The sequence below is a fragment of the Triturus cristatus genome, chromosome 6 (genome assembly GCF_964204655.1).
Source record: "Triturus cristatus chromosome 6, aTriCri1.1, whole genome shotgun sequence".
Lineage (NCBI taxonomy): Eukaryota > Metazoa > Chordata > Amphibia > Caudata > Salamandridae > Triturus > Triturus cristatus.
The window spans coordinates 215,720,289-215,733,262 of record NC_140589.1 but is presented as its reverse complement, the minus strand read 5'-3'; the positions used below and the strand labels follow the sequence as shown (position 1 = coordinate 215,733,262).

General features: G+C 44.7%; 1 protein-coding gene across 6 annotated transcripts in view; it reads left to right on the top strand.

The window, feature by feature from the left end:
- The window catches only part of LOC146816667 (adhesion G protein-coupled receptor F5-like), a 531,046-nt gene that overhangs the window by 326,832 nt on the left and 191,240 nt on the right, over window positions 1–12,974 (top strand). For all 6 annotated transcript variants that reach the window (XR_014962931.1, XM_085610566.1, XM_085610564.1 and 3 more), the window contains exon 11: window positions 5,869–6,027. Coding sequence is in view for 5 of the 6 variants with exons in the window: in XM_085610566.1 (XP_085466692.1) it covers window positions 5,869–6,027 (159 nt within the window). In the remaining variant the exon portion in view is untranslated. The remainder of the gene's footprint in view (window positions 1–5,868; window positions 6,028–12,974) is intronic.

Here is a 12,974-nt window from a genome sequence, read left to right as displayed (position 1 = left end):
GAAGTGGCCCAGGGCCCAAAGCGGGGGCCAGCTGCAACAATCCGTCATACCCCACAGTGATCATTCTGTCGCCCAACGGGGCTCGAACCCTGCCAGCGTCAGCTCAGACTGTCGCCAGAAGTTCTTTTGCATGCGGGAACCCCACCTTCTCTTCTGGCCACGCTGTTCTCTGGGAGGTAGTCCCTCCCCCGAATCTCCAGCCATTCCCAGACCTCACCGGGCGACTCAAAGAAGTGAGCCTTGCCCTGCCACAGGATTTTCTATTTGGCCGGGTGAAGAAGCATGTATTGCAACTGTAAGGCACGTAACTTCTGTTTGACCGCCTGAAAGGATTTCCGTTGCTCCTGGACCTATCTGGTATAGTCCAGGTAGATCGAGACCTTGCTGTTTTCAAAGCGGAGTCCAAGCAAACCCTCGCCGCCTGCAGAATACAGTCTCTGTCGCGGTAGTTCAGTACTTTTGCTGTAATAGCTCATGGCAGCGCACTGGGGGGGGAGGGCACCAGGGCCCTGTGGGCTCTCTAAAACTAACATATCTGTTAATCCCCGGGGGCACAACTGGGTGCAAATCCCTTTCTCCAGGAATTGCTCAGCTGATCCATGCTCTGCCCGCTCCGGGACCCCCAGCACCAGGATATTGCTGCATCGGGTGCACCCTTCTGCATCTTCAGCCTGCTGTTTCATCACCCTTGTGACTACCAACATTTGGGCAACCTGCTGCTTAAGCATCTTCACCTCTCCCTGCAGATCTGCAATATGACCTACAGCCAACTAGACCTTCTCGGCTACTTTCCTTGGGTCTGCTCGGCAGAGGTTAACATCAATCGAGACAGTCTCAATGTGATCCTCAAGGGCCCTTCTGGAGCCCTGGATGGCAGCCAAGAACTCTGCCCAGGAAGGTTCTGCTCGCTCTCCCTCCTCTTCTTCCTTGTTGCCCCCCGTCTGCTTGGTAATTCGCTGCGGCGGGAGCCTGGGCGTGGTGTACTGGGTGATCGTGTTGGACCCAGTGGCCCTGGCCGCCCTGTCTTTGCCCATGTTCTCTGTGACGTGGAGAGATCACCATCCCCCATGAGTCAACCACCCTCATTTCTCCTCCAATGGGTCACTTTGAGCACATTACCTGTCATTCGTGACAACCAACGAGGCAGGAGGTGGTCGGTCAGCAGAGCCCTCCAATCAGTGGGAGGCAGCCACGTGCGGGCTGCAGCCCAATCGCTCCAGCTGGGACCCCATTCCCCCAAGTCCCCGGCACAGTAGCCGCATTCCTCAGCACTAGTCTTTACCCACCAGCACCTGGCAAGCAGTCAGTACATGGGGGGGTGTCCCCAGGATATCTACTCCATGTGGGGGCTGACAGTCCACACGTGCTGGGCCTGCAATGCACCCAGGGCCAAGCTCTGAATTCCGGCAGGAAGTAAAGTGAACAGGCCCCAATCCTGAGCCAGGGCCAGCCTGGGGCCCAATAAGTCTCTCCTCCCCAGGGCAGTATCAAGGGATCCAGCAATCGGATGGAGTCCATAGTGCGATGCACACACATGATGTCACGCGGCCCACCAGTGGTCCACAGGTAAACAGCAGTGTTGGTCCAGTGGCGCCCCCAGCACTGCACAGCCACTGGGAGCCACACCAAAAAATACCAGATCGCTGCAGGGCAGCGCAATTGGGCACGGGTGCTCACCTCAGGCCTGGAGGGACAGCGTGTCCAGCGGAGATGCGTCTTCACGGGCGGGAAAGGAAGTCCTTGCCCCACACCTATCTGGATGTGCCGCTTGCTGCAGTGGAGACATGTTCTGCCGGGCCGCCATGACACATCCATCAGGGCCGACGAGCCCATGCCGAGGCTACCAAGCCGGTCCGCCGCCCCCCTGAGCAGCAGGCGGGGCCCTTCCGTCCAGTAGTCCCGCATCCTCTGCCCACGCCACCTCCAATCATGGGGCAGCAGCCCCACTCTGCCTCGGGTAGCCCACCCACAGGCCCGACACCGCAGCAGGCCGAAGTACCGAACAATCTGCTCTGAGCTCTGGAGGCCCCTGCAGGAGGCACCGCACAGTCAGGTAGGCAAGCCTGCATCGGCTATAACAATTTGCAGGAATAACTGCTGACGAGTAGGCAGGATTTGTCAGGATCTTTGGGTGGCCCTGTGTGGAGCTCAAAGGACTCGCGTCCTGTCGGCCATGTTACTTGGCCATGCCCATACCTAAATGTGTTTCGTTTAGATTTTGTTCCCACTATGGAAATGTGATTTTTACTTGCAGAAATGTTAAATGTGCATTGGTAAAATATAACTTTTATCAGAATTAACACAACATTTTATGATGTAGAAAAAGAGAAACAGCTCTCGTGATTTAGCTCTTGTGTTTCTGTTGGCCTTCGTGATAAGCAAAGGAATTTTTCTCTCCATGTGAAGAAGAACTCTTGGCATAATTTACAACTGTAACCTTGGAGCCTTATCTATGTAGTTGCTGGAAATGTTAAAACAAAGCCCCGTTCCATTCTTTACTTGAGAGAATAGAAAACACACGCGTTCTAAAAGTTCTTTACCAAGTTATGTTTAATGTTTCTTGCTTAGTTAAAATGTTCTTTTGCAGCTCATGTTATGTGTTTAGTTAGAAATAAAATGTTTCTTTAAAGGAAGATTAAGAAATTGAGTTATATCAAATGGGCAACAGAATATGCCATGGGAAGAATCTTTGCCTGTCTGATAAGGTGACTATTCCTTTTTATGCCGAGGGGTGGAGGAGTCCTTTTGGAAAATGCTGGATTCCGGTTGGATGATGAAGAACATAATTCTTTGATAAATCCATTTCTAGTTTAGGAGTTTCAGAGCATTTTCAGAACACTGGCAGGAACACTTGCAGACAGATTTAGAGAAGGAAGTCTGCAGAGGAGTTTCAGACTCCAATGTAGAAATAAAGGGAGGAGAGCAGATGTGATATGCAGATGCAGGGAATGAGAGGTCAGGCCTTAATGATGAGCAAAACGGAGGCAGACTTACGCAGATTAGATGTAGGTTTTGTCCATTCTGACTTTTATTAAAATCCACAAGCTTTAAGCTTTGACTAACTGGCTTTGCCAAGGCTTATTTGCTCATGCGTTATTTCTTGTCATGGGAGATTCTGCAGTTGTTAATTATTGATATAGCTTCATGCTAAGCTCACTCTTGCTTCTATGGTTGAACTCTTCACGAGTGCTGACTGACCTCATGTGTGCCTCCTTGTCTTAGAAAAATAATTATTTCCTATATGGAGCGCTTGGTGTGCAATTTATTATATACTTTGTACTAACTTATTTTTCTATTATCATTCCTGTAACCTGATTGATACCTGACTAATGAATGAAGAGTCTGAAAAACTTAAATATTAATTGGAAAATAAATCCTACTCACAACTCTCATTATTGACTAAAATGGTTATTTGCAATAAATTAATAGCTCATGCTTATGAAGGAGCTTCCTGATCAAAACACGGTGGCCAAGCTCTGTCGTCTGAGCGGAAACAAAGGTAGTGGTAATCAAAGGTGATGGTGCCACACTTCCTAAAATGTTCCAAAGAGAGATTACCCTGAGATTTCCTCTCCAACAAATGCAATGACCTAACTTTACTTTACCCTGTTGTCAGCTGTCTTAAGTCGTCATGCATTTATTATGTTCTCTACATCTAACAATGCCATTACACCCTCACCATTATTAGACTCTGGCCTGAAAATGTGCTGACATTCTAAATTTTAAAATGTATACGTTGTAAGAAAAACTTTTACGCATGAGCCAAACGCAAGGACAAAAAGATTTAAACTAAAGAGTCACAACATAGGAATTTGATATCAGGAAATAGTGGATGTCAAAGATGGATTCTATCTATCCAATTCTTGGATGTCAAAGATGGATTCCTTTCTACCCAATTTTTAGATTTCCTCAATTAAATAAGAAGTTAGAGCTGCAAAACATGGTTTCCAGCAAAGTTTGTGGACATGTGCCATCTGACAGCCATTGCTGCATAGCAAAAAATACATACTGTTAGAAATCGAGTTACTGGTTGACGGGGGTATGAGCCCTGGTCAATCAGCAACCACAATCCTAGTTAGGGGAAGTGGCAGGCAAACTCTAAATTAACCTGTGTTCATTCGCTGGTAGCTTGGCACAAAGCAGTAAGGCTTAACGCATTATATTCTGCAAAAGGCTAAAAACTCACTAATCTTTCTAATTTGTCCTTTTTTTGCAACTCCCCCAAGACCCTTTAGAGATTGTGCTTTACCAACCTGTGTTATCTGCCAACCCACTGACCTTTATACTGAAATTCATGGCTCTCTTCAAAAAGGCTTCACTACCTGGCAACCCTCTGTCAGGTGGTACCATCGAGCTATTGGTCAGGCCAACATTTGGTTCTAGCTGAAACTATATGATGATTTGGGAAACTTGCACCTTTAGCAAGCTAATGTTAAGCTACAACAACTGCCTTCCAATCACAGCATCTACTGATAACTGTGCTGCACCAGTTGAACCCTTATGTAATGCCCTTCCCAGTGGCACAGGATGTGTCTGGTAGTAAATAACAAAGGAAAATGCAATTTAAAAATTTGTTTTGAGAATTTATAACAGAGTATAAAAAATGTACGTCAAGCATACAAATAAACAGATATCCCAATCATGGGCTTCAATCAGGGATGGGCTTTTTATGTGAAACTTGTTGACATTTCTTGTTAGGTTGAGGAGCAAGGGTCTGCTTTCAGGGCTGGATGGCTTGAGAAAAACATGGCCCATCAAGCTCTAAAAACAGTCCTGGTGCATCTTCGCCCACTTTTCTAATACACACTTAAAAATTCACCTTGCTGCACTACCCTATGGCAAAGTGAAAGAACAGGAATGCACTGTACTTATCCGATGTGGTGCATTTCTGTCCTTTCCCCCTGCACTGGTGCCATTGCGGCAGCCCAGCGCCAACGTAGGCACCCTTGCACCATGGTGCAAAGATGCCTGTGTTGTAGGCAGGATTGTTTTTTTGCAGGAAGTACCATCCTCCTGCACTAAAACAATCTTGGGAGGCTTTTCTCTTTTTTGCATGTAAAGAGGAATAAGCAAGAAGAGTTATTTCTCCTTTGTGCCTCACCTCGGGAGGCATAAGGTTTTGGCGCATCTCCAGGTTTACACCCACGGCAAATCCCATGCAACCTCTACCTAGCGCAGAGTATGGCAATGCGATGAATTGCGCTGCCTTGACTTACTCCATATCTATGAGGTTATTCAAAGCCACTCATAAATATGATTTCAGGGTTTGTGCCGGCAACGCAAAGGGACATAGGACCTTATTCACCAAAATAAATGTACACTTTTGCTGTAAGTTTACAATTTATTTTGCTATTCACAAACTACGAGTGTAGTTTTAGAAGAAGTATCTTTACGGTCTCGGCGAACTCCACTCACAAAAAGACAGGACGGTCTCTGCAGTCCTAAAAATACTATACATAAAACTACACTTGTAGTTTGCAAACAATTTGTAAACATGCATTAAAAGTCTAAGTTTAACTTTATGAATAAGGCAGGCCCATATTGATTTACCGCACCAGAAAAATCATGCTCCCAGGTAACATTCTGTACTTCGAAGTATTGCAATATTTTATTAATTTTTCTTCAAAAATATCTTTAAAGCCTGTGTTGTTTAGCTAATATATATAGAAATGTTTACAAATATATCTTGGAGTGAGAAACTCTCGTAATACTCCTGGAAACGATCAAGTTTGCTTGCTAGCTCTGTCCAATATGAGTTGAAATTAAAACATGTTCCTTATATATGGGGAGCAATTTAATCTGTCCCTGTGATCAGCTTGTCTTTATTACCATGCGTTTCCCACATTTCTCAATTTCTTTATTTTACAGGTTTCACCAACTCCGATTCAACGTGTGTTGCTTACTCTGTCAAGCCAATTATTTCCAAATGTCAAGTCGGTAGTACAAAAGCAAACTACGACTGTGAGTGTCATTCAGAATCTGGTGCCAAAAAGGAATTGAGAATTACGGTTACATTCGTCAGGACTGGTAAGAAGTTGGACGCAAATTGTACTTTTACATTTACTTATAATAATAATAATAATAATCCACATTTGTAAAGCACGAACAATCACCCGTAAGGGTCTCTAGGCGCTGGGGGCCGTTGGGAAGATTAAGCAAGCTATTGCCCAGAGTCACATGGTGCTGGGCTAATCTGGCGCCGGGGATCGAACCGTGATCCCCAGATTCCGGAGTCAGTCGCCCTGGCCGCGGCGCCACACCTCTTCCCTGTTATGTATAAGTGACTGAGGGTAATGCTGGGGCCAAAGATCAGAGTGCGTCCTACTTTACTGATACGTTTCCAGTTTCTTCTATAGCCAGTTCAGACTTGCTCTAGGGCTGTTCAATATTCAGAGCTTCCTTCCCTTGTTCTCAGACACCTGGAGGTTTCTATGCCAATCGTCTTTGCATTAAACATCTAAATGAACACGTGGACGACCGATTTAATAAAGTATGGGGTGCAGTCAGTTCCTCCAATTCCATGTTTCTTACCACGAAATGATACATATAATGTATTTAGAGCAATTAATAGCAGTGAAATTCAGTTTTATTCATTTTTGGGTCTCTTCACCAGGTTTTATCTGGTAAAATATGTCATGGGGGGAAAAAACGTGGATGTGAAATTTGTCGCACAACATGGGGGCTATTCACAGACTGCATTGCGTACTACGTTTTTTAGTATTACTATAGTTTTCAAACGTACTAGAAAATGTTATTTACAAACCTACATGCACAGTTTCTACCTCCTCGTCTCCTATTATTTCTATGTGCAGAACTACTCCGCGAGTGCAGACTGTCCTCACGCATTAGTCTACATTTTAGTACTAAATGTAGGAAGGATGGGGGAATGGCTGGAAAATGGGGACACTTATTAATAAATAGGAGGGGGTAAGGAAGGAGTAAGGAGGTGTTTAGGAACGGCCAGGGAGGGGTTTACAAAGGGATGTGTATCCATCCACAAAAGAGAAAGGACATTGCTATGAACATACTGCACTTCTAAAATTACCACAGCCAAAAAGGCACCTAAAACATTTGTAACCTACTCAAGCTCAGAGCTTAAGTAAATCCAGCAAAACACATGGCCAACCACTGTTACTGCTACACCCTTCCATAGAAAATTATAGAGATAAGGGAATACAATGAAATCCAATAGGAAATAATGTTAAATAAACAAAACTTATTTCTTATAGTTAAAAGAGACCTTTAATAACAAAAATATATCAAATTAATATTTGTTTCATTTAACTTTAAAATATAGTAACAACTTATTTTGTGAGAAAAAATTGTGTACTTAAAGATTTTAATAAAATCTAAAAAGGTTAATTTTAATTAACTCTATACATCGTTTATACTTCCATTAAAAACATTAAATATTTATTTTTAATTCCATAATGCTGTAACATCTGTTTCTTTTATTCTACAATTTAAAAAAGTGTGCCATTAAATTACAATGTATTTAACATTAAATATTGTTAGTAGTTTTTTTTTTTTTAAATTAACTTTTTTAGGGAGACTAACTAAAAGATGGTTTAATGATTGAAACTTGAGAAATGTTTGTTTGTGCAACTTTTGTATTTTCTCTCGAAATAAAATGCTGGAGATGCACATTGCAAGAATTACAGCACTTGCAACACACATGTTGATGAAAGAGTGATTGTTCTCAACTCTGCCAACCATCTCCCGCTGATGCAAATTAAACAAGAACCAATCACAGCCAGGCTAATCCCATAAGAACAGAACCCATACACCTAACCTCTTTTCCTGCCTTCCCTATGTCGTTGAACGTCTTTGTAGAATTACCCCTTCATTTTGAGGAGGAATTATTTGAGGAGGTGAGGCAGGGTTTACAAGCAAAGGATCAATCACCTTGGCATTGCAGTGAAAATGTCACCATGGTGTGATCTTGGAAATGGTTGCAGAATGGGAGCAGGAGTTTAATTACCTACAGTCCGCTTCCAGTATATCCCGCCCTATGTCAAAATACTGGCTGCACTCTACTTTGGTGTTCCACTGTGGAAAGTTACCAGGAGGGTACTACAATACGTTTTACCACGATGTTATGTTATGCAGTGGCGGCGGCACAGATCAGGGGTGGCAAGGGGGGAGGTTTGTGAGAAAAGAAAACAAAAAATAACGTACCATATTGCAGCATCTATTCCACATTGTCTCTCCTCTGCGACCAGGATGAACAGGACGCACCCAGGCTCCCCTGAGCCAATCACAATGCTGCAATGCATTGGTCTGAGTGCTGGGGGTAAGTGCTCAGTCAGGGAATGGAGTCCTGGGCATGTTCTCCACCCATGCTGTAATTCAGCCTGGGTGGAGAACATGCTAAGTGTCCTTGATGCTTTGTCCAGCCCGAGACGGCCGGCCAAAGCGTCATGCGCACTCAAGAGTGCCCACCACTTGGCCCCTGCCCTGCTCTGTGAGCAGGCAAAAGACACACAATCGATGGACGGAATGCAGAACAAATCAAAACATTCACCCCCAGTCAAAAGATGGATTTAGGCCCAGATCTCTGTACTGGGGTGAATGTATGAGATTGTTCTGCATTCTGTCCAACTGTTGTTTTGCATCTGTCACCCTGAGTGGGACGGGTATGCCCGTGCTCTCCATGCCACTGGAATCAAGATATCCTGGCTGAAGAGGGGTGAAACCCCGAAACCGGTCCTAGGATGCTTGTTTCCAGTCCAGGGAGGACCTGGTTTGGCAGTTCGGGTTGGACTGTTCCCATGAGGTACAGGGTCAAGACTGATTTGCATATGGCCAGGTCTATTGCTAAACACTCATCTGCTTCTGTCTATTAATCATTGTAGTGCATATATTTTATACAGGAATCACAATGGTTCAATAAATATTGAAATGTCTTGTTGTGTAACTCTCTGGGTGTGCACGAGTGACTGAGCCAAAAGGTTCTAGATCTGTTACCACTATTCAGTCAGGGTGGTCATATTCTGAGGTTTCCCAATTAATTTGTTACATTCTCAGGTTAAGGAGTACTCATGGCGGCCCCATGAGCTAGCAGGACTATAGGCCAACATATTCTGAGGGCATGCACGGAATCAGTCAGGCAACTTCCCAGCGTTTGTTGTCTAATAAACACACAGTTCCTATTGAGGAAGTGGAAGCCGTACAACAGCCTGATGGCCAGCAACATGGTGGTCCGGGCAGATGCTGTTGGTGCCTGCAGCTGCAGGGTAATGGGTCCTCCACCCCAAGGGAGATGCTACTTGGTTGTTGAAGGTGAGAACCGTCCTCCTGGGGATGGGGGAGGCTGTTCAGCTTCTGGAAGAGTCGGGCTTCGTGATTGTCACGGTCCAAGCAGCCAGGCAGGGTTTGGTGCCAATCTCTATGCAGGACATCTGTTCTTACAACTTCGGCTCCTCTTTGTCCTTCCTTTGGTTTCCAGTAGACAAATCTGCATTCCTACTGTCAGGGAGACCCTTATATTCTGAATTTTGGGGCATATAGGGGAATGTTGGACAGTAGCCAATGGGCTACTTACCCCTGGGGTGACTACATTAATTAATGAGATAAGGTATTTGATATAAAAAGAATGGTTTTCAGTGCAGTCATTAGGTAGCTGGGTAACTTGTAATGACCAGAACCCAGTACATAACTCTAACATGGCTCCCTGACCACTTGCAATGCTCTAGTTATAGAACTTGCTTCACAGCGGCATTCCTGCTCATGCAGATATGCCCTCGCATGTATTACAATGCACCCTGCCTTGGGGCTCTAAGGCATCCTGTAAGTTACATAAAATATATGCGTGGGCAATGTTGTGCATTTAGAAGGGCTTGGGCCCTTTCACGCATACTGCATTGGTCGTTTTTGTTTGGGTCCCTTTGGGTGGCATAATACATGCTGGAGCCCATAAAGACCCACTTTACTACCCATGTCCTGGGTACCATATGTATCATTTACTAGGGACTTACAGTGGTGCTTAAGTCCATGCCAATTGGGTTACAATTGAACACTTGATCGAAAGCCAGCATGAAAGTTGCTTAAAATGCGAGACTCAAAGATCCAGTCCTGTATTCATCCTAAGATTTGCTTACAGAAAATCTTGTGTATGGAATTGATAAGGCTACTTGGCCTATAGCTGGCTGGCTTCGCTCTGTCCCTCTTTTTAAAAATGGGGACAAATTCTGCAAATTTTTAAGAGGAAGGAATAGGAGTGCCAGCTAAAATTGAGTTGGTCAAAAAACTATGTAAGATCCCCAGAGTACTTTATCCTCTTTATATAGATCGTTGGGGATTCTATCAGCTCCGGGGGCTGAAACGGCAGAGAAAATTCCTGCTTGAGTTTCTTCCATAGAAAAGGAGAAAGCTCCAACCTCATCTACGGATATCACCCCCCATCCCAGGGAAACTCCCTCAGATTTTGTGTCACTGGATTCGTAGAGAGAGCCGACGTGTGCTACTCACTTCTCGGGCTGAACTGTGAACTGTGAATTCTAGGGCTCTCCCACTCCTCTTAAGCCAGTATGCCGCTTTGCTCCAAAAACTTTTGGATTTCTTACTTAATGCATTCCATAGAGAGGACCACAAAGAGCTCTCCCACTCCGTCTTTGCAGGCTCAATAGCTCACTTATACTTGGCTCTACAGGCCGCAACCTTGGGACAGGATTTCTGCCTTATGGCATGTATAAGTGCCGCCATCGAGAGCCTACAATCTTTTATACGAAGTGCCCTGGCAAGGTGACCTCTGAGGTAAACAGTTCCCTTCCTTTTTCTGTGGTTTACACGGTGGGGTCAACAGTTCCCTTATCTCAGAGTATACAGACACATGAATCAACGTTTTTTGCGAGCGCAAAATGTGCGATTCGCACAACTCTACCGTTTGCGCCTGCAAAAAGGCCTTTTGCAATTCATCAAAGTGTAAGGCCCTCTCAATTTAAGAAATCACAATTTATTGCCATTTCTTAAAATTGCGATTGCAGTCAAGGAATTGCAATTTGCGATTCCTTAAACGCAATACATGTACCCCTTAGAAATAGCGAATTCGCTATTTTGGCCCGCAAAATACAAAGAAATTACTCTGGTCTGCATTTTGCAAAAACCTTAAAATGCACTAAAGTGCATTTTCAGGTTTTCAGGTTACACACACACACACATGCCCTTAGGGCATGTGTGTGCGTAACATGGGTGCACATCACAATTTCAGGGGTGCAACAGGGTGTCATTTTGACACCTTTGCACCCTTGAAATTGCATGCGCAATTTGCGAGTACCTATTTGTACTCGCAAATTGCGCATGCAATGTCCCATTCATTCCTATGGGCCTGTAGGCCCATAGGAATGAATGGGAAACCATTCCTTCATTCGACTCGTAATTTGCGAGTCGCAATTAAGGAATGTTTGAAAATCGCTATTTTAATTGCGATTTCTACATGCATAGGCTTTTGAGAGTCCCTAATTGCGATTCCTTAATTATCGCAATTAAGGACTCGCAGAAGCCTACTTTGATGCATGTGCCCCTTAATGCCTTGTGTCTAGGGCCCAGTGTCTCCACAATGTTATTAATATTGTAATTTGCTAGCTCCTCCAAAAAAAGGCGAACATGGTTCTTTGCTGCGTCTAATGCCCCCGGGTGTCCCACCACCCAATCCCGTCTGATTTCTCTCTGATTGTTTGTGATAGACAGAACACCTAAATCCGGACTGCCCCTTATATGTGGCACAGGTGCGCCCTGCTTAGTGAGTGTAAGTACTAATGCGTTGTGGTCACTGTCAACCCTTTTGGCCACTGTTATGTTTAGGACTATGTGCCAAAGATTGAGAGATACCAAGCAATAATCTATTCTACTTTAGTAGCCCGGTCTATTGAAAGTAGGGCCCCTATTAGAATGAGAGGTAGTCCTCCCAGTTCTGGCTCTCAGGTCATGCTGCATAGTAAGAGCCAACAACTGGGCACCTCTCTTGGACCACCTAACTGTGGGGAGATCTAACCATGGTATTTGTCACTCTCTATCCCAGGCATCAGTCGGGTCTGGGGGGGATCAGGGCAAGCGGTTCAAACGTACTGTTAAAATCACCCGCAACTAGGAAAGGGATGTTATCTAGATAGTGGGACCGAGCAAGGTTAAGGGAACACAATGTATTAGTTTCCTCCTGACCCCGCAGCACTCTATTATATACATTAAATATCCTTATCTTTGGCCGCTATAAAAGGTAAGCTCTAATGCGAATATCTTGGGAATCAACATTTATGGGTTTAACTTTGACCTCTAGTTTTTTACCCATACCGCTAACCCTCCCAAGGGTGTGCTCAGCTTTTTTCTTGTGGCATTAATAAGTGTAAGCAGAGAAGCCACTTCTATGCGGACAGTGCAGACTCCAAGGTTCCTGGTATAAAATTACATTGAAGGCATCTACAAAGAAGCACCATGCTGGGTCAACCAGTAGCTTTGAAATCCCAGCCACATTCCACACAAGAATCCTAAGGGGGTGGTTGAGAGAATCATCCCCTTCCACACTCCCAGGAATTGTGGCAATCTCAACCCTTCTTTCATCCACCGAGACAGTCTCTCAAATTACCTCTGGCTTGGCGTGATCCTTGGAATTAAACTGGGGGTATCTTTAGGGCTACCATGCTCAGTAGTGTGTGCCAACAGATGAGTACATCTAGTTTGCGTGGAATCTGGGATTGTTTTTGGATTGGCCAATATACTTACTTCAACCCCCCCAGTGATCAAACTGGTAGATCGTGTTGTGGTTTCTAACAGGGCCGGGTTCTCACCATTTACCCTCTCTAACAGGCTAGCAACTTTACTCTTAAAGTGAATACTTCATCTTTCAGTGACTCAATTTCATCTTTTAGTAGCCGCATTACACCAGCAGGGATTGTACACAGCTCTTCGGAGTCACTATCAACCACCTCCACCCCAGTTTCCTCAATTTCCTCAGTTGTTAGTACATCAAATCTATTATG